Here is a 26,833-nt window from a genome sequence, read left to right on the forward strand (position 1 = left end):
ATGAGAAAAGCTCACTTGGCCCTTCGGGCCAGGTGAGCTAAAAATATAAACTTTTTTGTATGAGGCTGAGAAACTGGGGAATGAGCGAGGTTCCAGTCTGAACTGCTAAATCTACAGGCCCGCAGCTCAATTTAAAAATTTTTTAAGTTAAATTCTGTTGGCCTGTAGTTTTAATTTTTACAGGCCCGAGAGCAATTTTACCAGCCTGGCCTGCCTGGGCTGCCACTCGGCGTGAAGACTGAGGTTCTACTGAGCCCTTCCCCAGTTTTGCGCCGAGTACAAAAAAGTTTATATTTTTATGACATTGACCTAATATTGATTTTATACTGCAACTTAAATTAATAAAATGATAGCTTTTTCAATTGTAATACAAATGTCAAACTTATTTTCATCCCTTAATGGACCTCTTATTGTGGAGAAAGTGTTCCATGATGAAATTGACATTATACAAAATATAGCTATGTTACTATATTTAGGAAATAAACACAACTTAAGTTGCAGTATCAATCATCAGATAAGACCAATTTATCCTGCAATTGGGTGCTCTACTATACAGATACAGCCCTACAGATATCACTATGCTGTATCTGTATACTATACAGATATCGCTTAAAGCTCTGCCAACTGCCGGTCTGAGTATTGTATGAACCTGCATCAGTGACCTCAGAATGTGTATTGCATTGCATTCCAATGACGTTTCAATTGCGAATTAACAAATACTTTTATACGTTCTGTATGTTTTCAAACATTTCTTTAGAGCAATAAGAATCACACCAATTTTCTGATAACATTCACACATGAACAGCAGTCTTTCTACGATTACAACTATCGATTTCAAGACTTGAATGTGTATGATTGTGTAACAAAACAACCATGTCAATTTCAGCATGCATGTTTAATGAATGTCGAGTCTGAAGCGTAGGACAACTCGTACACTCCTGTTTCAAATTGGACAATGTTTTGTTATTTGTTTTTACTGTTGAAATTAGTTGTTATGTTAAAATAGATAATTAATCACTTTGAGCGATGTATTATTGTTGACCATTCAAGATTCTTTTTTAGCGAACCTTTCTTCAGCTGAACGTGTGATTACTGAATCGTATTACTACACGGGCCTCAAGAGATTCCAAATCGAAAATAAATGCAAAACATGTGTTTTTATGTCTTTCAAAACACAAATAATATACAGAATCAATTGCAGGATAAAGACAATAACTGTTTAGTGTCTTTAAATATCAGCTGTATTTGTACTTGGCTCGAAACAGGTTTAAATAGCTCGCTAAAAGCTTGCATACACCTTGTTTCCTAGCCTTGTACAAATACAGCTGATATTTAAAGACACTAAACAGTTATGGTCTATGTACCTCATTCTTACAAAGGCATTATCATCATTAGCTAATGGCAAGTATATATTCACTGACAGGGACTATTTGTCAATTTAACATCCTACATTTAACCAGATTCAAAGGAAACATAGGAAACAAATTGTTATTAATGTAAATAAAGAATAACTATACCATTGTCTCTAATCTCTATATATAATTTATTTGTAAAAGGTTAGAAACAACAGCTGAACATGATGCTTTGTCAAGGCTTGGTCAAGCATTAATAATGTTTCCAGATTACAAATAAAAATCTATGCTTTAAGACTATGTTATCTGACTGTTATTTTAATACTGCAAAAGAGGGACGAAAGATACCAAAGGGACAGTCAAACTCATAAATCAAAAACAAACTGACAACACCATGCATGGCTAAAAATGAAAAAAACAAACAAACAATTAACAGCACACACGACACAACATAGAAAACTAAAGAATAAACCCCACGAACCCCACCAAACAACTAGGGGTGATCTCAGGTGCTCCGGAAGGGTAAGCAGATCCTGCTCCACATGTGCAACTATTACAATTGTTCAAAATGAAATGTTTAGATTGGGATAGACACTTGTCAGTTTGAAGCAAACATCAATCAATCAATCAACCTTAACATTTTTATTTCATCATGCGCTTCCATTTTTTTAGCAATTTTCATTGGAGAAAAATAATAATGATGATAATGGGAGATAACTGAGAACCTATTGTATAGACAACAATAGGTCACCTTTAAGGCTTTTTTCAAAAATGAGAAACTTTAATTCTGTAACAGTAATCCATACTGTACAATAAGACATCAAAGGCCCTGAGCATGCCAGTTTAACTAATGTAAAACCATTTGAAAGAGGAAACAAAATAACTGCATACTTGTTCTTTAGTATTGAAATAAATTGGACCTGTTAATTTAGAACTATGCTTATGTGTCTTACATGGTCTTTTGGGCTTTTGTTTCTTTGGGTTGTTGTCTGATTGATGTATACCTGTGACATCTGATTGATGTATACCTGTGACATCTGATTGATGTATACCTGTGACATCTGATTGATGTATACCTGTGACATCTGATTGATGTATACCTGTGACATCTCCTTTTATTCCTCATACCATGCAGACATATAAATCAAATCATTGGGGAAGCAGAGTAAAATTTATAGATTTACAGGTTTTTGGTGTCAAATATGAATTTTCATATATCTAAATTAAGTATTATTCACACTGTAAAATGTGTTTATCCATTGTATTTTTATTTAATATAACTAGGAATAAACAAGAAAGAGTAACGAAAAATACAGTTGACCTCTATTTAGACCCTTCATTAAATCCTATTATTTCCCTAGAGGAAAATAAGTATTTAGACTTACTCAATAGGATTGTCGATTATAAACCCATTCCAATCTTATTAACATGTAATTTAATTGTCACATCATAAAGATAATACTGATTTTTGTAATGGTTACCATCTAGTTCATAGATCAAATGTTTAGTCCAATTCCGTCCACATGGAATTGGTAGCATGAATATTTAATTTGCTGGACACGCAAGAAAGGAAGTTTTGAATATTATTCTGAGTTAAACAATGAGGTAAGAAGCAAAAAACAGAAACAAGTTTTATGCCGAATCACACTATATACTCCACACAAAATTGAAAATGGAAATGGTGAATGTGTCAAAGAGACAGCAACCCGACCATAGAGCAGACAACAGCCAAAGGCCACCAAAAGTTCTTCAATGCAGCGAGAAACTCCCTCACCTAGAGGCATTCTTCTGCTGGCAAATATGTATACTTAAGTTCAGTGATAATGGACGTCATCCCCCACAAATAAACATTTTAATCACACAATATAAAGTCTACAAAAGTAGTTCCTGATAAATCAATTTGATTACATTCATCATTACCATTTTCTGATAGTTTCTGGTTGTTTAAAAGTACATTTCTATTTTTTTTAACGCTTTGATAGCAGGCCTGGCTCCTCTTTGGTCAAGCCACCTTCTGCATGTTGGGTCATTCTTGTGGTTAGCTTTATAACAGGAAAGGGATAACAAAAACGAAAAAACAGCTATAAAGAAACCTGGCTGATCTAAACGAAATGATCGAAATTATATGAGTGTAAAAAATTAATGTGTCCTAAATCCCAATTCAATTCACCATTTAAAACAAATAGCTTTCAGTTTAGGACATGACTAGCATTGCTATGACAGTAATCCCCACCTTTGCCCTTACTTATCTATCACAAATGGTACAGTTTAATAAAAAGGTAACTTATAATGGAACAAACTATATCTTATTGACAGACTTGTCAAAGTACTTACACTAAGATGTCATTAAATGCATGGAGCAAACTATATCTTATTGACAGACTTGTCAAAGTACTTACACTAAGATGTCATTAAATGCATGGAGCAAACTATATCTTATTGACAGACTTGTCAAAGTACTTACACTAAGATGTCATTAAATGCAGTTGAATACAGTTCATTTTATCAGTTTTTCTATAACATAAGATGCAATTTCCACCTAAATTATGGAAAACTTAACCACCTTTGCTTTAAATCATTATATCTTTGTGTAAATTAGATACACCCACTTGGGATAAGAATGTAGGACAGAAAGTCACAGGACAAAAAGTCACGGACAAAAAGTCACGGACAAAAAGTCACAGGACAAAAAGTCACAATTCATTTTTTTTGATTATTTTCTTTGAATAAAAACCGCTTATTTCTACAAAAATATTTTTGTATTTTTCTTGAACTATTGTATATAAACCAACTTTGTTAACAAAATTTATCAAAAAAATATCAAAGATGATCAAATAATTGTTAAAAAAACAAAATGTCAAAGTGGTTTGGCACTTAAATGGCTTCATGGTGCCAAGAAATGTATCTTTTGCCTGATTAAAATTAAACAAATCTTGATTTTTCAAGTATACTGACACATTTCCTAAACTTTAATATGAATATATGTATTAAAAAGTAAATATTTCAAAATATTTCTCTTATATATTCAAACAATTGTCACCAAATTATTTGTGACTTTTTGTCCTGTGACTTTTTGTCCTATCAAATTTGTGACTTTATGTCCTGTGACTTTTTGTCCTGTGACTTTCTGTCCGTTTACCTGGGATAACGCCACCATGGGTGTCTCTTATACATGCAGTCCTGATGTAATTCATTCAAACAAACCAGTACTTTACATGACAGTAAAAAAAACATAACAAATGGCAATAGTAGTGAAGAAGATAAGAAAATAGAAATTTAGACAAACAATTAAGGGCTAAAAAATGTCTTTTTTTACTGAAACAAAGCCATTTATTTTTCTTCATCGTGACAACTTTGTTATTCTACTCAAGTTAATTAAACAGGCTCATGCAACTTCTGTCTTAATCAGTCACAGTCTCCATTATAATTATTTCCAGTAAAGTATCTAATTTAGAATAATGCTTAAGGGACTGATGATGTCAGTTACTTCATCTCAAATGGCATCAATGATTTTACTAACCTTGAATGTTAAATAATAATGCAGGTTTATCAAGCAAAACCTCTGTCTTATAGAACTTTTTAAGACACCACCAAACTGTGTTAGTCAATCAGGTACAATGCATCATTTTATTAACAGACACAGAGCAAATTTTGTAGAAATTTTGTTGTAGTCTCCCTTAGGACAGAATTGTTTATGACTGTAAATTGTTATAATGCCCCAGTCACATGTATCTGACAGAAAAAGTAATTGACCATTATGAACTAATCTTTATTAGTAATTTAGCACTTGCTATACTAGAAAACAACAATTACCCTTTTCTAATTATTAAACAATATAATATATTTACCAGTGCAAAGCTTTTTGTATCAATGGTATCATTAGTTTCAACTTTTATTAGAGAATAAAATTCATTTTTTTATTAAATCACCCATGGCCTGATTAAGATCAGGACAGAATTAGGATCAACAAGCGTAAAGTCTGCCAGAAACAGGAAATATACCAGAAAAATCCCTTGTTTCCAGATTTCTTACTCAAACGCATTAATGCAAGTCAAATGTCTTTTAGACTTAGTCTGTTGGTCATAAAAGTAATGATAGAATGGCCATTTTGTGTTTATAATTACATTTTATATGACTTCAGAGTGTCACAGCACAAATAACATGTCTCCACTGAATTCACTAGACAGTGCAACCTATTTATTTATCAATAAAGTTAACAGAATTTAACAAGGTTTATAATTCTACCATTTTTGCAACTTAAGGCTATTAATAATGGCTCTACTGTCAGTGGACAGTGTATCCAGGATTTTCAAAAAGAGTGTGCGAGTGAAAAATAAGAATTCAGAAGAAAAATAAAATGTTTTAGCCTAAACCTAAGGCCTCTGACTAAGGCCCCTCCATATCTAAGGCTGGGAGTATTGTTCTGATAACTTCAGGGAAAGAACAACAATCAGAGGTTGATTTAGGGGGCAAGGTGTCTGTGCACCCCCTTATAGCGCTTAATATACGTTTAGTGCAAAGACTTTTTACTGGGAAAGTAAGACAAGATTGAATACCACGTACACTCTGTGAACATGGTAAAAAAAATTAACATCTCTTGTAATAGCATTAACTGTACTAATTGTCATGATTGTACTGTGCCAGATCAGCATTTTTATCATAAAGGTCTCTTAGTAAATAAGTGATGCTAAATGCTTATATATTTGAAAATTCAAAACTTGTTTATAATCATTTCAACTGTAACTTTTCAGTTTGTTTAGTGATGAATGTATCAAAATTTCAACTTCAATAAAAAAATAAAAGAGCAACATATATGTCCTCCTGCCTTGCCTAACTCTTTTATTACCCTATATGGTATATTAAGTGTTATAATATATAAAATTCTGACAAGAGTTGTACCCTTTAGAGTGCTAACATTAATACAGAAAGGACTGAGTCAAGGATGGAGGCCCAGTTTTCCAATGTCCCCTACAACATATTAAGCAGGGACAAAAAACCAACAACAGCAATGGGAACTGAGTTCCTGTGATTGTTATTCCAACGATTATGTATATTTTTGTTGTGGAAATATCATTTGGTACAACACTAAGATTTTCACAATATCCTTAGATCTGTTATACTAAAATAACAATTAATTCTTCTAATTAAGCTGAAAACTGATAATGGAGTCAATTTAATTACTAAATCAGGTATTGGATATTTTTTATTACATACAGAAAATTTCTCCAAAATTGGTTAATATATTGCCAAATGAAATAGACCATATTGTTCTGAAATCATGCTGCCTTCCAGGAAATTCAAACAATACCATCATATAGTTTACCATTGATGTAACTTACTATTGACCAATAAAATATTTTGTTACTTCTGATGGTTGTTGAACATGACATGAATTCACAATTAATTTTATTGCCCCAGTATGATATCACATATACTTGACAGAAAGGAGCAAAATTCTACTACATGCAATGTTCTTTCTTAGTAGTATGTCTGACTTTGTCATTTAGAAGACCTAAAGTACAGTCATTATGATGAAATAGAATATATTAAGTCATAATTCAGTTCCTGTTCTCATTAAAAAAAAATCATAATTCTTGCATTTTGACAAAATGTGCACATGTCAAAATACAGTTGTCAAAAGTGGAACAAGAAACGCTTACACTTCCAGAGCAAATGACATCATCCTTCCTATTTTTCACAAGGTAATTTAACGTGCTTCTTCCTATATAAGTGTTTTGTGTGTTTTGGAGTAGACTACTGTTTGCGTTTTTGTTTGTTTGTGGAATACCTTGACAAAAAACTTTAACCTGAAGAGAGAGACAAATGGACAGACAAATGGGATGGCCAGACAGACACTCAGACTGAAATACATAAAGCCCCTAGGTGGGAAAGAAAAAACATTAACTAACTAATTTCTGGAACATTATGCATATATCCATAAATTTCCAGATTTCAATTAATGTGCAATTTGCAAGCATTACAAAGTAGAAAATGTGACAAAATATTAAACCAAATACATGTTCTTGTCTCAATGATTCTGTCCACTGTCTTTATTCTGCTTTGTTCAGTATGATCCTTTTGAAAACCAGTTGTGTGTTCATTTGTCAATGTGTATGGGTAACAAAAGGTCTGGATCATTGAGTATATATATAAACATAAATAAAAATTTAAATAAATTGGATTTAATTCTAAAGAAATAAAAGTTTATAACACAACAGTGTAAGTATTTTTAAAACACCATGAAATACAATACAATAAGTATCATAAACAGGTATTTGTGAGAAAACAAATAATCAACGTTACTGGACAAAATACACAATATATATCAGGTTTGACTTTAAGAGTTTTTCTTAAAACCAGTTAATATGACATCTACAACTTTGAAATTGTGGAGAAAATTGTAAATTGCATATTCAAAAAGATTTTTATTCTATAAGTTTTTTTATCTGAAATCATGCACAAATGTATTCAAAGCTATGCACATACACTGTATGTGATTTTCAAGGCAAGTGAAGTGGTAAAATATGCAAGCAATTGTAATGCACCAGTAAAGACCCCCCCCCCCCCCCCCCTCAGTAAAAGAGATAGCATCAATATAGGTATTAAAAAAATTATCAGGATAGCTGAAGACACTAAAGTAACACACAATTTAAAATGCTGGCTAGAACTGTGGCTTAAATTTCTGCCAACCTTCCAAACAAATATAAAACATCATTAAATCATTAAAGCTATGTATTTCATGACAATAAAAAATCCACAAAATAATTTCACATTCTGCAGAATTTCATCATCTGACCTTTTAGCAGATAAATTGAAAGTTATTAAGTGTGACATTTACACATTTTTACTATTTTATTACAAATGGAATGGATTTTGCTATTAGTTTTTTTTCTCTCACAATGTCAAATTACTAACATGAAACTCCTACTACTTGTCTGATTTCATGACTTCTACCGGAAAAAAAGCTACAATTTCAATTCATTTTTTGCATTGGATTGACATATGAAATGTCTACTCCTACTCTTAGACTCTCAGACTTTTCTAAAGAACTTTAATGAATGGAATAAGATTTATCCTGTCTGACTTAAAATCAGTAGACTTAAGTTTAAATTAAGTCATTAAGTGTATAAATCAAAGTACCCAGTGACTTTTTCAATCTGTGGATCAATGGTAGGCAAGAAAATCAAAGATCAGTGTGAAATTATGGGGGAGTAAAACTTGAAGCCGACTGATCATCTTATTTTATTGAAAGTTGTGATGTTATTGCTGAAGCCTAAATAAAACATTAAACCAGTGTTATCAACATATGGACAAATCAACCAAATAAACCAGCAACTTGAAAGATATCAACTGGGTTAATTTTTTTCAAGAACTCCAGTACAAACAGAAATCAAAATCTTACTTGTATCCAAAAAACTTAGTTAAAAGTCACTGGCGGATCAACCCCCACCCCCCACCCCTTGTCAAAATGTCAAAATACAGTTGTCAAAAGTGGAACAAGAAACGCTTACACTTCCAGAGCAAATGACATCATCCTTCCTATTTTTCACAAGGTAATTTAACGTGCTTCTTCCTATATAAGTGTTTTGTGTGTTTTGGAGTAGACTACTGTTTGCGTTTTTTTTTTGTGGAATAGCTTGACAAAAAAACTTTACCCTGAAGAGAGAGACAGACCGACAGACAAATGGGATGGCCAGACAGACACTCAGACTGAAACACATAAAACCCCTAGGTGGGAAAGAAAAAAACATTAACTAACTAATTTCTGGAACATTATGCATATATCCATAAATTTCCAGATTTCAATTAATGTGCAATTTGCAAGCATTACAAAGTAGAAAATGTGACAAAATATTAAACCAAATACATGTTCTTGTCTCAATGATTCTGTCCACTGTCTCTATTCTGCTTTGTTCAGTATGATCCTTTTGAAAACCAGTTGTGTGTTCATTTGTCAATGTGTATGGGTAACAAAAGGTCTGGATCATTGAGTATATATATATAAACATAAATAAAAATTTAAATAAATTGGATTTAATTCTAAAGAAATACAAGTTTATAACACAACAGTGTAAGTATTTTAAAAACACCATGAAATACAATACAATAAGTATCATAAACATGTATTTGTGAGAAAACAAATAATCAACGTTACTGGACAATATACATAATATATATCAGGTTTGATTTTAAGAGTTTTTCTTAAAACCAGTTAATATGACATCTACAACTTTGAAATTGTGGAGACAAGAGTGCACACACTGAAATGTCTCGCCTTCTATACTAATCATTGATATTATGTTGATAGTCCTAAGTATAAAGCTAAGCTGTATTATAACTGTCACATAAACTTAACATTACCTAAGATAACTAAACAAAGACCAATGAACCTTGAAAATGAGGTCTAGGTCAGATGAACCATGCCAGGCAGACAGGTACAGCTAACAATGCTTCTATACAACATATATAGTTGACACATTACTTATAGTTTAAGAAAAATAGACCAAAATACAAAAACTTAACACTGTGCAATGAACCGTGAAAATGGGGTCACGGTTAAATAAAACCTGCTCTACTGACATAAAGATCATAAAATATTTCCATACACCAAATATAGTTGACCTATGGCATATAGTATTAGATAAAAAAGACCAAAACTCAAAAACTTAACTTTGACCACTGAACCATGAAAATGAGGTCAAGGTCACATGACATCTGCCCGCTAGACATGTACACTTAACAATCATTCCATACAACAAATATAGTAGACCTATTGCATATGGTATGAGAAAAACAGACCAAAACACAAAAATTTAACTATAACTCCTGTCGAAAACTTTATAATTGCTGTCAAAGTGTTCAGACCAGAGATATGCAGACTAAATGACAAAACATTAAAATTACAAATGATTATCAAATGCAACGCTTAAACTATGCTTATCGGTACGTCATGCATATTTTACACATGGATTTTATATATTATGATAAAATGTAATGTGTAATTTAATTAATTACTTTAGTAAAGTAATTGTAATTTAATTAATTACATTTCAAAAACTGTGTAATGTGTAATTAGTGTAATTGATCATTTTTGCAATGTAATGTGTAATTTAATTAATTACATTCCAATGTAATTGACCCCAAGTCTGCACTGAACCATGAAAATGAGGTCAAGGTCAGATGACACCTGCCAGTTGGACATGTACACCTTACAGTCCTTCCATACACCGAATATACTAGCCCTATTGCTTATAGTATCTGAGATATGGACTTGACCACCAAAACTTAACCTTGTTCACTGATCAATGAAATGAGGTCGAGGTCAAGTGAAAACTGTCTGACAGACACGAGGACCTTGCAAGGTACGCACATATCAAATATAGTTATCCTATTACTTATAATAAGTGAGAATTCAACATTATAAAAAATTTGAACTTTTTTTTCAAGTGGTCACTGAACCATGAAAATGAGGTCAAGGACATTGGACATGTGACTTACGGAGACTTCGTAACATGAAGCACCTATATACAAAGTATGAAGCATCCAGGTCTTCCACCTTCTAAAATATAAAGCTTTTAAGAAGTGAGCTATCACCGCCGCCGTAGCCCCCGCCGTAGCCCCCGCCGTAGCCCCCGCCGTAGCCCCCGCCGCCGCCGGATCACTATCCCTATGTCGAGCTTTCTGCAACTTTTGGCTCGACAAAAATTATTTTACTAAATATATGATGTTTTATTTAAAACGATATCTGATTCTTATAAATATAGAATACTTTTAGACAGAAAAACTATATGAAAGCTTAGTTTGGACAATTTAATAGCAATTCAAAATAAACAGTTCCCCTTCAGCATGGAAATGAATATAATATAACTATACAAACTGATAAACTAATTTTGTCACAACATCATTAAAGTGGAGTTAAAGTCTTATAGGATTGTAAGTATGTTTTATTTTATCACCTTGCACTTTCATGACTTGGCTGTGGTTTTCTACAGCAGTTGGTTCAAATTTCTGACCAGTTGAACAATTTGATTTTATAAAACAAATTGCAATTTGGTCAACATTTTGAATGAGTTGCAATTGGTGGAGAGCAACACTGACAGTCAAGTCACTGTAAATCATTAAAGTTTTGTATTTCATGACAATAACAAATCAACAAAATAATTTTACATTCTGCAGAATTTCATCATCTGACCTTTTAGTCGATAAATTGAAAGTTATTAAGTGTGACATTTACACAATTTTACTATTTTTATTACAAATGGAATGGATTTTGCTATTAGTTTTTTTTTCTCTCACAATGTCAAATTACTAACATGAAACTCCTACATCTTGTCTGATTTCATGACTTTTACGGAAAAAAAGCTACAATTTCAATTCATTTTTTGCATTGGATTGACATATGAAATGTCTACTCCTACTCTTAGACTCTCAGACTTTTCTAAAGAACTTCAATGAATGGAATAAGATTTATCCTGTCTGACTTAAAATCAGTAGACTAGTTTAAATTAAGTCATTAAGTGTATAAATCAAAGTACCCAGTGACTTTTTCAATCTGTGGATCAATGGTAGGCAAGAAAATCAAAGATCAGTGTGAAATTATGGAGTAAAACTTGAAGCCGACTGATCATCTTATTTTATTGAAAGTTGTGATGTTATTGCTGAAGCCTAAATAAAACATTAAACCAGTGTTATCAACATATGGACAAATCAACCAAAAAACTTAGTTAAAAGTCAGTGGCGATCGCCCCCCCCCCCCTCCCCCCCCCTCCTCCCCCCCCCCCTTTTTTTTGGCCTATCAATGCATTTGAATGGAGACATATAGTTGGAACTTCCCTTTATCCTGGGTTGGGAACCCAATAAATGAATCCATAGTAACTGAAGGTTGTACTTTGTAAACACAACTATTTCACAAGCCACTACTCTTTTGGGGAGATATTTGTTAATGTAGACTTCCCAGATATGATCTCATAGAGTCATAACTTGGGAATGATACTAGTATAGAAAAACAGGGTAGCGTCTAAAATTTAATTCTTATGAGGTCCAAAAAGGGAGGTAGGGGTAATATAGAATTTTAGTATAAGTTTAACTCTTAGAAGTTCAGGTCATATAAATATTGAAAATATGCTGAACAGCAAAATATAATTTGACCTTTGAATAAAATAAAGGTGCATGCATATCAACTTTCTGTTCTGGGAAGATCATAATTTTTCACGAAACTTCGTTCATAGTGAAAGTGCCACAGTTTTAGCCCCAAAGGGAGTTCCTATTGCAGTATTGGAAATAACATTGTTTACAGAATTACAACCTATAAGTACTCATAGAAGCACAAGACAGTCTTAATCACAGACAGTTTATACAGTCATCAAACAAATAATACTACATTTGATACCCAGGGGTAAAACCATTGTCAGTTAATTTACAATGGAATCAATGTTTGTCTAATATTTATATATATAATTATGTAATGATGAATAAAGTAATGAATTTTACATGATAATATGCTATATTTGTCTTATAATGAAATGTGATAAGAAAAATTATTCTAATTAGGAGACTAATTTTGAATCAGTCAGTTATATATATGTCAAGATAAACTGCAATTTTTACCATTGGAGTCGAAACAAAGTAGACATGGTCAAATCTAACTGTTGTAGCGCAATGATCATCGCACATTAGCCGATAATGTTACTCTTTAAAAATTATAACTCAGTGTAGTAATGCATTAAATGGATTTGTCAAAGGAGGAGCTACATTCAAAGCTATTATTTAGCCCCTGCAAATGCACACAAAGAAGAAATTCTTCAATGATTTCCTAATGCTGATTTTGTTTTAAATTATAAATGAATATTGTAATTTCTGGTCATTGCCTGGCAGGCAAAACAAGTCGACCAGCAATTTTATAAAAAAAGAAGCCAGGGTTGACAAATTGGTACTTTATGTTAATTTTGTATTATATATATTAATCTAAATCTGACGTCAAAAATATTCTATGAAGGGAAGAGTTTCTGCTCCCTTTTTTAATCTGCATCTCTGCAGCATTTACATTATAGTTGCTTCCTCTGTTTATCATTGTTATTTTATCTTTTCAAAGTTTTTATATTATCTTATACAATTGCTGTATATACAGAAATATACCTCATTTTCAGCATCCATTGGTTTTCTCTTTAGATTTGTATCACATTTTGATATGCTTAGGACTTTTATAGCTTATACTACCCACATCAATATTCTCATTGTTGAACAATGCATGTTGATCTTGCTTTATATCCTCATTACCTTTGACCTCTGGTGAAAAGTTGTCTCCTGATTCATATATTTTGTCTCTATGCAATCATACCACATCTCCTTTTTCATATATTTTGTCTCTATGCAATCATACCACATCTCCTTTTTCATATATTTTGTCTCTATGCAATCATACCACATCTCCGTATTCTGCAAAGTGGAAAGGGATTAATATAAGTTGCAAAACTTGTTTCCCAATCCACTATAAATAAATATGTTTAAACTAATTCATATATTTTGTCTCTATGCAATCATACCACATCTACGTATTCATATATTTTGTCTCTATGCAATCTTACCACATCTACGTATTCATATATTTTGTCTCTATGCAATCTTACCACATCTACGTATTCATATATTTTGTCTCTATGCAATCTTACCACATCTACGTATTCATATATTTTGTCTCTATGCAATCTTACCACATCTACGTATTCATATATTTTGTCTCTATGCAATCTTACCACATCTACGTATTCATATATTTTGTCTCTATGCAATCTTACCACATCTACGTATTCATATATTTTGTCTCTATGCAATCATACCACATCTCCTAATATTCATATATTTTACACCAAGTTCTGATTCATTCAGTACTTATCTAATACTATCGCATCCGAAGCCTCTATTGGGGGTCTGATTAGAGGGTTCTGATCCTGGATCCCGCTTACTGTTATGTCAGATTCCCGTAGACCGCTTATACTATGTACGTAAGCAATTCTCATTTTTTTGTAATTTTCCGTGTCCTGCTAGACTACATTTCCCATTTTCATGGCACAATAGTTTGACTTTAACATGTCACGCTTACAAAAAATCAGCAATCCCCCGTCACACTTAGACTTCAATGAGACCCACTCCAATGTTACCATTGCATCATGAAGCAGCATCCTCTAACACTAGACAAGAAGGAAATCTTGCAAAGTAAAAGACACCAATTGCACTGCTCAAATTTGACCTTTGCATCTGGTTAGCTAAGCAGAGCCTCTTTTTTTTTTTTTTTTGACACAGTATGACTGTTATCATAAATATTGAAAAAAAGGCAATAAGAGCTAACAAATGATACAAATTTAACCAAAATACATTCTTCAACAATAAAAAATAGGTTTCTACTTCTGCATCCACTTCATTTCAACTTCATTTGAACAATGGTAGTTAGTTTTCTCATTGGCAATCATACCAAATTTTCTTATTTTTATACATGTATAGCAAAAATGCCACATTTCCTTATTTTTAATATAAAAAAAAACACTCCAACGTTCCTCACTACTACACATAATCATCGGTATATCAGTGACCCACACAATTAAATCCCAACAAAAAGTGACACAATTGAATGTTTAAATCACTAGTAAAGCATAAAATATCTAACTTATCTTAAATGTGATATATCAATTCAACAATTTCAAATAAATACAATTTAAACTTTTTACAAAAGATGTGAATACATCCATAAAATTTAATATATACATATAAATATAAACATATTTTAATGGTATGTCATTTTGTATATATCATTTCTTAAATCAAAATTTATGAGTTGAAAAAATGAGGAACTTCTGTATTTGTTGCTATAAATTTAAAGACTCTATTTACTAAGAGTAACTTATGTGATGTGCATCTTTTCCAGCTAATTCTTTAAGTAATCTGAACTAAGCATCTCTTTCAAAAAGGTCAATGCAGCATAACCTTTGAATTGCAATAGAAAATAATACGATTTGACTTTCAGTTAATCTAGTCCTGTTGATGAATTAGTAAACATGATTTTATACTTTCTCAATTCCTGTGACTTTTTAACGTCAAACATAAAGTTTCCTCACTTTGATCTTACAAATGAAGTTAATTGCACACATGGAAGACAGCATTTACAAAAACGAAAAGGAAGGGACATAATTTTGTTTATCATTAAAAAATAAGAATTTCTCCACAAAAAAGTGAATTAAAATTGAGAATGGAAATGGGGAATGTTTCAAAGAGACAACAATGGTTGACCAAAGAGTAAAACAATTAGAGCTGAAGGCCACCAATTGGTCTTCAATGCAGCGAGAAAATCCTGCACCAGAAATTTATAGTTATATATACCTATTCTTCTCTCACCATCCCTGAAGAAACATGTGTCTTCTAGTGGCACTGGTGTTTTAGCTTTTGCAGACATCTCAATCCCTCCTTCTGAGCTCTAAAATATATAAAAAAAATATCGTAAAAATAGTTTTAAAAACAGTAAACAGAAAGCATCAAGAAATTAATTGAAAATGAAATACAGGGTGTAAATAGATTAGGGTAGGAATGATTCCTTATGAAAACTGAGGTCAGAAGTTGATGAAAAATAACATTTTTAAACATTGATTTGTTAAAGTCTGGTTCGGTATGTCAAAATCTTAATGGTCTAATCATTTCTGATTTATTTTAAGAAAACTGTGAATACCTAGCAGTATCCACTTGTTTTTTACCCTACCACACAATCACCACTTCAGGTGTTAGTTCACTTGATGGAATTTCATTAAGAGTAAATGTATAAGCATACTCATAGTCTGATTTGTACTTAAATTGTTTAATAAACAGCTGTGCCATGAGCGCATGATACGCCCGACGTCTTGTGTGGAAGTTTTATGCTATAATCATAAATAGTTTCTGAGAAAGTTTTAAGCAATAACCATTTATTTTTTTTGAGACACTGAGGGACATGTGAAACCCCCACACCCTGTTTTTTATTTACAAAAAACTAAATATCACTAAAATAAAATTTTTAATCATACCAAAAAGTATGCAGATCTTAAGATTAATATAACAAAGAAGTGTGTACAGTTTCAAGCAATAATCATAAATTGTTTTTGAGATACCGCAACATGTAAAAAAACAAACTCCCTTTTTTTACAAAATACTCAATAACTCAAAAATAGAATTTTGAGTCATCACCAAAAAGTATACAGATCTTTAGATTAATATAACAAAGAAGTGTAGTGTGTTAAGTTTTAAGCAATAATCATAAATCATTTTTGAGATATGGCATGATATGTAAAAAAAAACCTCCCCCTTTTTTACAAAATACTCGACCAATAACTCAAAAATGAAATTTTCAATTATCACCAAAATTATACAGATCTTTAGATTAATATAACAAAGAAGTGTGTAAAGTTTTAAGCAATAATCATAAATTATTTTTGAGATACGGCGCGACATGTAAAAAAACCCTACTCCTTTTTTACAAAATACTCAATAACTCAAAAATGAAATTTTGAATCATCACCAAAAAGTATAAAGATATTAAGATTAATATAACTAAGAAGTGTGTAAAGTTTTAAGCAATAATCAAGAATCGTTTTTGAGATACAGTGCGACATGTGAAAAAAAATCACACCACTGTTTTAGTTACAAAGTGCCTTAACTCAAAAAGTTTAAATCTTATTTCACCAAAAAGTATACAGATCATTTGACCATCATAAGAAACAACTATATTAAGTTTCATGAAATTTAGATAAGTCGTTCTCAAGTTACGGTGCGACATGTTTATGCGGGACAGATGGACGGACACAAGACATTTGTATACCATAATACGTCCCGTCAAAATTTTGACGGGCGTATAAAAACCACATAGCAAGTATACAGGTCCTAGAACCTGGACTAATTTCAAATTTATGGAACCTTTCAAAATGTTTACTTCTGAAAGATTAGCACAAGAACTCCAAATCTGATGCCCTGCTTAATTAATGCACACTGACTGGCTTATTTCAAAGAATTATTCATGTCAAAACTTTCATATTAATGATTAATAATAAAGGTATTCTAAATTGCACCTACCAGCAGTTTGGTCTTCATCTTTATTTTTTAGAAACAGATAAATTTCAAGTCCATTATTGTACTACATTATAATTGGTTAACATAACAAATATCAATACACAGTTTACATGGTATAAATTCCCACAGTACGTTATTTTCTCTAACTATCTCTATACTGTCATTTTAAAAGCCTATTGTTCCGATACATTTAAGCATGACTCGAAGTTTTCAACTGAATCCATATTTAAATAATAAATAAACAAATGAACACTTGATTGAGTTTATAAATAAGTTTAAATCTCTTATCTCTATAAAGAATGACAATTTTAGAAATGCACTTTTGCGTAAATAAAAAATGTAAATAATAAACAATAACATTGATCTCTGTTGAATTTATTAGTTTAAAAAATCAAGACTGAAAATTGAATCCTTAATCTATAGTACCGGTAGTGTACTTTCAAGCATAGAAATAAGGAGCCTGTAAATCAGTGATTGTCTTTTGTTCCTGATCACAGATCATATTTGGTTTTTGTTTTGTACTGTTACAAATCAAGACTATGTTGTCTCATTTAAAATTTTTACACTTAGTTAAAGCAAGGCTTTTATAGCTCTCTATGTGGTGTGGGTTTTGTTCATTATTGAACACTGTATAGTGACCTATAGAGCTCTCTATGTGGTATGGGTTTTGTTCATTATTGAACTGTATAGTGACCTATAGTTGCTTCTGGCATCAACCTAATGCTGAAAGTCGTCCTTTAATGCAAACAACATCTGCATGACAGGCAGAAAAAATACCCACAAAATTCTTATATTGTATAAAAAGTTATGATAAATGCACTTTCTTTTTACAATGTAAATGCACGATTTTTACTTTGGGGGCAAAATCATCCATGGACTTTTTATATAATTATATAAGAAGATGGTTCAATGTCATTAAATGTTTTAATGCATTTTGCTCAGTACAGTGATACTTAACAGAGGATTTCTGGAAGACTGAACAGTATGGTCAAAATACACCTACATAATCATTGAAGTGTAAACTTGAATTCAGCATTATATATACAGGGCTTTTAAGAGATACCCTATTTCTGTCTTTTTAATGTGTTAGAAATAAGGTATCTATGATGTCATTTAAATGGATGATCCGATAAATGTTATAATTATTATTACAGAGATATATCCTCCAGCTATTTATACATTTAATTCAGTTTATTAAACAATTGAGGTTGTATGACATTGTTTGTGTTAGTATTTCAAATAAAAATATTTTCACCAGCAGCTGTAGTAAGCTAATTAGTGGATTATACTCATTACTAAAAACTAGAGGCTCTAAAGAGCCTGTGTCGCTCACCTTGGTCTATGTGCATATTAAACAAAGGACACAAATGGATTCATGACAAAATTGTATTTTGGTGATGGTGATGTGTTTGAAGTTCTTACTTTACTGAACGATTTTGCTTCTTACAATTATATCTATAATGAACTTTGCCCATTAGTAACAGAGAACTATATTTGGTAAAAATTTACATATATTTACCAAATTAATGAAAATTGTTAAAAATTGACTATAAAGGGCAATAACTCCTTAAGGGGTCAATTGACCATTTAGGTCATGTTGACTTATTTGTAGATCTTACTTTGCTGAACATTATTGCTGTTTACAGTTTATCGCTATCTATAATAGTATTCAAGATAACCAAAAACGGCAAAATTTCTTTAAAAATTACCAATTGGAGGGCAGCAACCCAACAACCAGTTGTCCAATTCATCTGAAAAATTCAGGGCAGATAGATATTGACTTGATTAATAATTTAACTTCTTGTCAGATTTGCTCTAGATGCTTTGAATTCATAGTTATAAGCCAAAAACTGCATTTTACCCCTATGTTCTATTTTTAGCCGTGGCGGCCATCTTGGTTGAATGGCCAGGTCATCGGACACATTTTTCAAACTAGATACCCCAAAGATGATTGTGGCCTAGTAGTTTCAGTGGAGATTTTGTAAAAGATTACTTAGATTTATGAAAAATGGTTAAAGATTGACTATAAAGGGCAATAACTCCTAAAGGGGTCAACTGACCATTTTGGTCATGTTGACTTATTTGTAGATCTTACTTTGCTGAACATTATTGCTGTTTACAATTTATCTCTATCTATAATAATATTCAAGATAATAACCAAAAACAGCAAAATTTCCTCAAAATTACCAATTCAGGGGCAGCAACCCAACAACCGATTGACCGATTCATCTGAAAATTTCAGGGCAGATAGATCTTGACCTGATAAACATTTTTATCCCTGTCAGATTTCCTCAAAATGCTTTGGCTTTTGAGTTATAAGCCAAAAACTGCATTTTACCCCTATGTTCTATTTTTAGCGGTGGCGGCCATCTTGGTTGGTTGACCAGGTCACGCCACACATTTTTTAAACTAGATACCCCAAAGATGATTGTGGCCAAGTTTGGATTAATTTGGCCCAGTAGTTTCAGAGGAGAAGATTTTTGTAAAAGATTAATTTAATTTATGAAAAATGGTTAAAATTGACTATAAAGGGCAATAACTCCTAAACGGGTCAACTGACCATTTTGGTCATGTTGACTTATTTGTAGATCTTACTTTGCTGAACATTATTGCTGTTTACAGTTTATCTCTATCTATAATAATATTCAAGATAATAACCAAAAACAGCAAAATTTCCTCAAAATTACCAATTCAGGGGCAGCAACCCAACAACCGATTGACTGATTCATCTGAAAATTTCAGGGCAGATAGATCTTGACCTGATAAACATTTTTATCCCGTCAGATTTCCTCAAAATGCTTTGGTTTTTGAGTTATAAGCCAAAAACTGCATTTTATCCCTTTGTTCTATTTTTAGCCGTGGCGGCCATCTTGGTTGGTTGACCAGGTCACGCCACACATTTTTTAAACTAGATACCCCAAAGATGATTGTGGCCAAGTTTGGATTAATTTGGCCCAGTAGTTTCAGAGGAGAAGATTTTTGTAAAAGATTACTTTAATTAACGAAAAATGGTTAAAAATTGACTATAAAGGGCAATAACTCCTAAACGGGTCAACTGACCATTTTGGTCATGTTGACTTATTTGTAGATCTTACTTTGCTGAACATTATTGCTGTTTACAGTTTATCTCTATCTATAATAATATTCAAGATAATAACCAAAAACAGCAAAATTTCCTCAAAATTACCAATTCAGGGGCAGCAACCCAACAACCGATTGACCGATTCATCTGAAAATTTCAGGGCAGATAGATCTTGACCTGATAAACATTTTTACCCCATGTCAGATTTGCTCTAAATGCTTTGGTTTTTGAGTTATAAGCCAAAAACTGCATTTTACCCCTATGTTCTATTTTTAGCCGTGGCGGCCATCTTGGTTGGTTGACCGGGTCACGCCACACATTTTTTAAACTAGATACCCCAATGATGATTGTGGCCAAGTTTGGTTTGATTTGGCCCAGTAGTTTCAGAGGAGAAGATTTTTGTAAAAGTTAACGACGACGGACGACGACGACGACGACGGACGACGGACGACGACGGACGACGGACGCCAAGTGATGAGAAAAGCTCACTTGGCCCTTCGGGCCAGGTGAGCTAAAAACTGTAGGGCATATGGTTACAAGAGCGCAATTATTCGTAATGCATTTTCCATAGGGTACCACTAGTGTTCCGTTTTTTTTTCTCGAAGACTACACAAACTAGCGAAAAACGGGTGGCAGTTCCTGTTACTAGAAATGCCAGTGTTGCATTACAACCAAAAAAAAAATAAAGGGTCATGTGGCTCAAATTGCCTAAAATGCAGTTGAAAAAAATCGTCTACTTTTTTCGCTTAATGAAAAGGGCATATTTTTAATGGCTCCGTCGTGCAGAAATTGAAGATATTTTCTATACTTCGTAAAATGTGAATATGATTTTCGGCAATTTTTAAACCTAATTGGATAAGCTTTCGATTAAATGTAATTCCAATCCTGTATCAACCAATCAAAAGCTGTATAGGATTCTATTCTGAGTACCATCTTGGGGTAAAAAATTTGCCGGTTAAATGTAAACAAATAATTGCGCTCTTGTAACCATATGATACATTTACAGGGGAGGTAATGTTGTTGATAAAATAAAAAGTTATGTCTAGCTTGCCAAGATGCATTTTTCAACTCTAGTTCCATAGCATTAGCTTGATAACAAGTTCATGAACCCCCTTTTTTTCAAAATGACATTTATATAATGGCTTGATTATGTATTGAAGACTTGCAATAACTTTTTTGAACAAAATTACAATCATATAACTTTTTGTTTATTTTCTACTTGTTTGTTGGTACAGCCTTTGGTAGTACATCATATCAGTAGCTTCTTATCTAATAGCCCTGTGAACTTTCTGAACCCAGGGATACCAGCAACATGGTTAAGTCCTGTGATCTGTGGACTATTGAGTATACCTATGGGTACCATTCATTTAGCAGTCCAATTTAATGCTTCAATGCTGGCTGCATGATTAAAAGATTTTTCTTTTACATCTTACATCAAACACACATATGGTATTGTTAAATTTCATCTAAAAACTAATATTCACTTAAACTTATAATTTTTGCTACCAATGTAATCAGCTAAAGAAATAAGATTAGTTTTAATACCATCATAGATCCTTTCTACATCCCTATAAGCCTTTGAAGGAATAATATTTACTTTTCTATTCCAATTACCAATCATCAAATATTAAACAAGAGTTTCATCAATCTGAAATATCGCCCAGACTAATACTTTAGGTTCTAGTTTGTACAATAAATGATAAATGAAGCTTCACGTTTAATCAATATAAAATACAATGGTTTGCATTCTGACAACTATATTGCTTAAATTTCTTTCTATTGATATGTTGTACTTTTATTTCTGCAAATATACAAAGCAATTATAATCCTTCATATTGGATATCCTAGTTACTGTAAGTGTAATTAGAACTCAATAATATTGTAAAACCATTCTAGATAAACCAGATCTAGTTTTGTATTCAAAATAGATTCCAACCTACAAGGATTTGACTTTATTTGGCAAGGCTTAAACACTAACTACTTATTTTCAGGGAATTTTATATATGTTTTAATTATAATCTGTACAACAATACAATTTGTACACAACATATAAGGATTATAAATGCTATGCAACATTGATGATTTCTAATCATTTTACATGAAATATTTGGCACAGGACATTAAAAAGCTTCTGATAGAGTTTTCAAACAACAGGTCTATCAAGATGCTCCATCCCTGGGCTGGTGGTCCATTTCAATCAATTCCTTTTTAAGTTTCAGCGTTGCAACCATACTTCCCCTGGAACCCCAAAACCCTGAAGAAACATTGAAGCAACAATGCAGATTGCTATTTGGCATCATTTATGGTTAGAACTACACCATATCTGATAGTCTACGATAAAACTTCTTTTTTTGATGTTTGAGAGCGTAACTTTCAAATCAGAATGAGAGGAAATTATTTTGATACAAATTGTAGGTAATATTACCTTCATTACATTTTACTTGTTCAAGTGGTGTGCACCCCCATTTGAATCAGTATAATGCCTGTATTTTTTTTGACAACTATGACAATGTTGGAACTGAGCTCAAGACACTAATGATATAAAAAACTTTTTTCTCAATTTAGACAGAAGAATCTTGTCTATCTAGATTATGCAAAGTTATAATATAAACAGATAATAAAATCTACAACAACAATCTGACACAAAACTTTTGAAAGGTTTTACAGAGAGAAATATTGATACATCAGTTAAACTGTGACAGTCGAACTTTTATAGAGAGAAATATTGATACATCAGTTACAGTGACAGTCCAGTAATGATAATGGTTATTGACTTATCTAAAGAAAGAAAACATCTGCTACATCAGATTAAGTCTTTGACCATCAAATCAATAAGAAATTTTGTTTATAAAAACACAGATATATCTAATGTATCAATTTGTTTATATAAATGTATTACATAATGAGAAACTGATCAATTATTATATTTCCCCTGAAACATTTTCCATTTAAATCTAAGTCTAACAAAGTATTTTAAAAAAAAGATGGACAAGAGATCCATTTTTATGTTGTAAATCATTAAAGTAATATTTAACATTCTAGGGGACACCTAGAAGGCTTAATACATCATCTTGTGGTCTAGATCCATCCTAATCCCTCAATGCCTAATATACCATCATCATATTTACAATGACCAGGAGCTAATATTCACAAATAGCATTGTAAATCTTCACACCAGCTTATAAGAATTCCATCTATAACTTGACCAAAATGACCAAAAGAGTGATGAATTTTTCAGAAGCATGAATGTCTACTGAATCTTTTTAGGACTTTTTACTTTTACTTATAAATATGAATAAAAAGAAGTGTAAGGTATACATCAACAAAAATGTTGCGCTATTTGCAAATTTAACGCCATTCATAATTTCTAGGAAAAAAACCCAACAGGAAGTACATTAAAGCAGGTTATTTTCGCAGTTGTGAAATTTCGAGATCTAACATGAATAACAATGAATAAGGTTTACGAAATATTTTAGCACTTATTAATTTGGCGGATTTGTTCTATCTGCCTAAATAAGCAAAAATTTACACCCTGTGGCTGTGAAAATAACCCGCTATACTGTATGTTATTGTCATTACAATTTAAAAAGTACACACAGTTTTCTTCACTGTCTACCAAATATGAAATCAATAAGTTCCGTAGTATTCAAGTAATGGGTGACAAAGATTGCTTATAAGTTCGATCAACCAATCGAACAGCTCGAAAGTAAATGACAGCAAACAGGAAGTATGTGTCTGACAGATCCAAGAAGTGCTTACACAAGGCCTAAATTAATACATTGTTTGTTTCCCCAATCCTGACCCTGCCATTAGCCAGGTGTGGATAGGTAGGTAGGGAAATAATTTTATTTTTCTAAAAAGCTTGAACATTATCGGACTTATAATGGGCAAGCCTGAAAATCCAAAATGAATATAATAATATTTGACTTAGTTTTGACAATTAAATTTTATGAGTAGCACCATTTTTGCAGAGTTGGTTGGGATTGGGGAAAAACAATATTTTATTTTAGACCAAACAGAACTACCGGTACATCATTGTCAAGCTGATGGCCAAATGTGTATAGTCATTCTGTTGCATATTGTCTGAGAAAGGTGTGATGAAAACATTTGTTGGACAAATTAACAGACCATCCCCTACAGACAAACATGGAGTAGGAGTGTTAGTGGGAGTATAATTAGACAATTATAACTATAAACAAAACAATCATCCAGAAAATACATCTCCATAACAACACACTAACAGTCTTCATTGCAGTTGTAGACAATTTCCTTTGAATTCAGCTATAAATCACCCCTACGTCTCAGACTTATGTTGTGAATAAAATATAAGCATGCACATGTACATATGATATCAATCCCTATGGCCAGGCCTTTTGGTTATTAAACTTTCAAGCATGATTTTAGTACTCATAAACTTTCAAGCATGATTTTAGTACTCAGACTCAAAAATCAACAAATCAAATTATCCTATATGATGTTTCAATCACACATTTTGTCATTTGATAGTTGCACCTCGGAGACAATAAACTTACTATTTCACAAATATCCAGTCCGTAAGTGTTTTACATGTATTATATAGAAAAAGACAATGTTCAGACAATAAATGGCAAGGGAAATACCCTAACTTTATATAAAAAACAGAAACCCAACCATATTGTTTAACGTTTACTTCATAAATGTTCGGAAATATTAAGGCTTTGTCCTGCACTGACGTCAAGCCTAGATGCAATAGGTAAACTGTGACCTCTCAATTCCATATCATTATGGTACTCAGACTCAGAAATCAACCACTAAATTATCAGATAAGGTGTTTTGATCAAGCATTTTTTACTGCAAATACCAATTTAAGTTTTATGACTGAGGCCCCTGGACTCCATAATATCTCACAAAATATTTACAGTTCTCTTCCTGATAGAATATTGATCTAGCAATTTTGTTTTCATTGCAGTGCAACTCAATATAAATCAAAATCAACACTTGTAAACAAAAATTTTAATTTTAATCAGCAATTGTTTATTATTAATAAATGACATTTAGTTTAAGGCTGTACAATATTTCTATTATACATCTGTTTTACATGATATTTTATCGCACCACTGGTAAATTATTACGTTGTGATTGGTTTAACGCTGTCACATACGTGGTGACCCCCTATGAGACCGTAGGGGGTTAGTAAATTGCATAGGGGGTTCATCACGCGTTAATGGTGACGCCATCTATTAATGTTGTTGTGTTTCATTGTTTATATTTTTCAACAAAACGCAACAGAAAAAGTGCAGCATGCGATAAATTTGTTATACGGTTAACTACTGACCCCTACGGATCCATAGAGGGTGAATAAAATCCACAGTGGATTTGGCCTTTGGCCTCACCATATTGTCAACCATATAACATATAATATACATGTACCAATTAATTTCAATACAATCATTAGATCATTAGATCCACATTCAATATAAATAGTTAGCACTCAATGACAAAAACAATTATCAATTATTCAATTACATCACCAATTAAATCGCACACTGTAGCCCTGATGTAATTCAGTGAATCCTGTAATTACAGAGAAAATTAACTCCTAAATAAGGATTGTATCATTTGTATGATTTAATTACCCATAATTCTTTAAGAACAATTTTCTGCCGAAGGATGAAAAAAGTAATTCACTTTAATACAGATATCTGATGGAATTGATCTTTGCAAATTATGCAATATATTAACCAGTAGCATTGTAAACTGCTTATCAAAAATTCTAGAATGTGACTTTAGGTTAATTAGTACATATTGCAGGTCTTTGTGACCATCCAGTGACATGGCAGACTCTTCAATGCTGTTGAATATACATTTATTTTTTATACAACAAAAAAAACAAAACAATAATCATAATGCATTGCAAAAGTTTAAAATTTGGAGACATATAAAATAATATTCCAGGAATTATCCAAGCTTAATTAAATTGTTATTGAAAATGAAATTATATCGTGTGTGCATATATCAACAAGAGGCTCTCAAGAGCCTGAATCGCTCACCTTAATTTTTTTGGTTAAATCTCTCATCAATGATTATTTTGGCTTTTCAATTTATTTAAATGTTCTTTGAATCGTCCTATTTTCTTCAAAAGCAAAAAAAAAATCATTTTCTCCTATGTTCTATTTTAGCCATAGGAGCTATGTTTCTGACATACAAGGAAATGAAATATAAAATTTATACTAGATACTCTGAAACTCATTTAGCCTAAGTTTGGCTGAAATTGATACAGCAGTTTCAAAGGAGATTTTTTAAAGTAAGTCAACATGATGAACAAATTGTGAAAAAA

General features: G+C 32.0%; 1 protein-coding gene across 13 annotated transcripts in view; it reads right to left on the reverse strand.

The window, feature by feature from the left end:
• Window positions 1-26,833, reverse strand: part of LOC139501799 (anoctamin-7-like) — an 88,220-nt gene that overhangs the window by 44,349 nt on the left and 17,038 nt on the right. For 8 of the 13 annotated variants that reach the window (XR_011658658.1, XR_011658657.1, XM_071291009.1 and 5 more), the window contains exon 3: window positions 15,723-15,816. Coding sequence is in view for 9 of the 13 variants with exons in the window: in XM_071291009.1 (XP_071147110.1) it covers window positions 15,723-15,816 (94 nt within the window). In the remaining 4 variants the exon portion in view is untranslated. Of the gene's footprint in view, window positions 1-15,722; window positions 15,817-17,438; window positions 17,617-26,833 lie in introns of those variants that run through there. The other 5 variants (XR_011658660.1, XM_071291013.1, XM_071291011.1 and 2 more) reach the window with 2 other exon arrangements.

Source organism: Mytilus edulis, chromosome 13 (assembly GCF_963676685.1).
Source record: "Mytilus edulis chromosome 13, xbMytEdul2.2, whole genome shotgun sequence".
Lineage (NCBI taxonomy): Eukaryota > Metazoa > Mollusca > Bivalvia > Mytilida > Mytilidae > Mytilus > Mytilus edulis.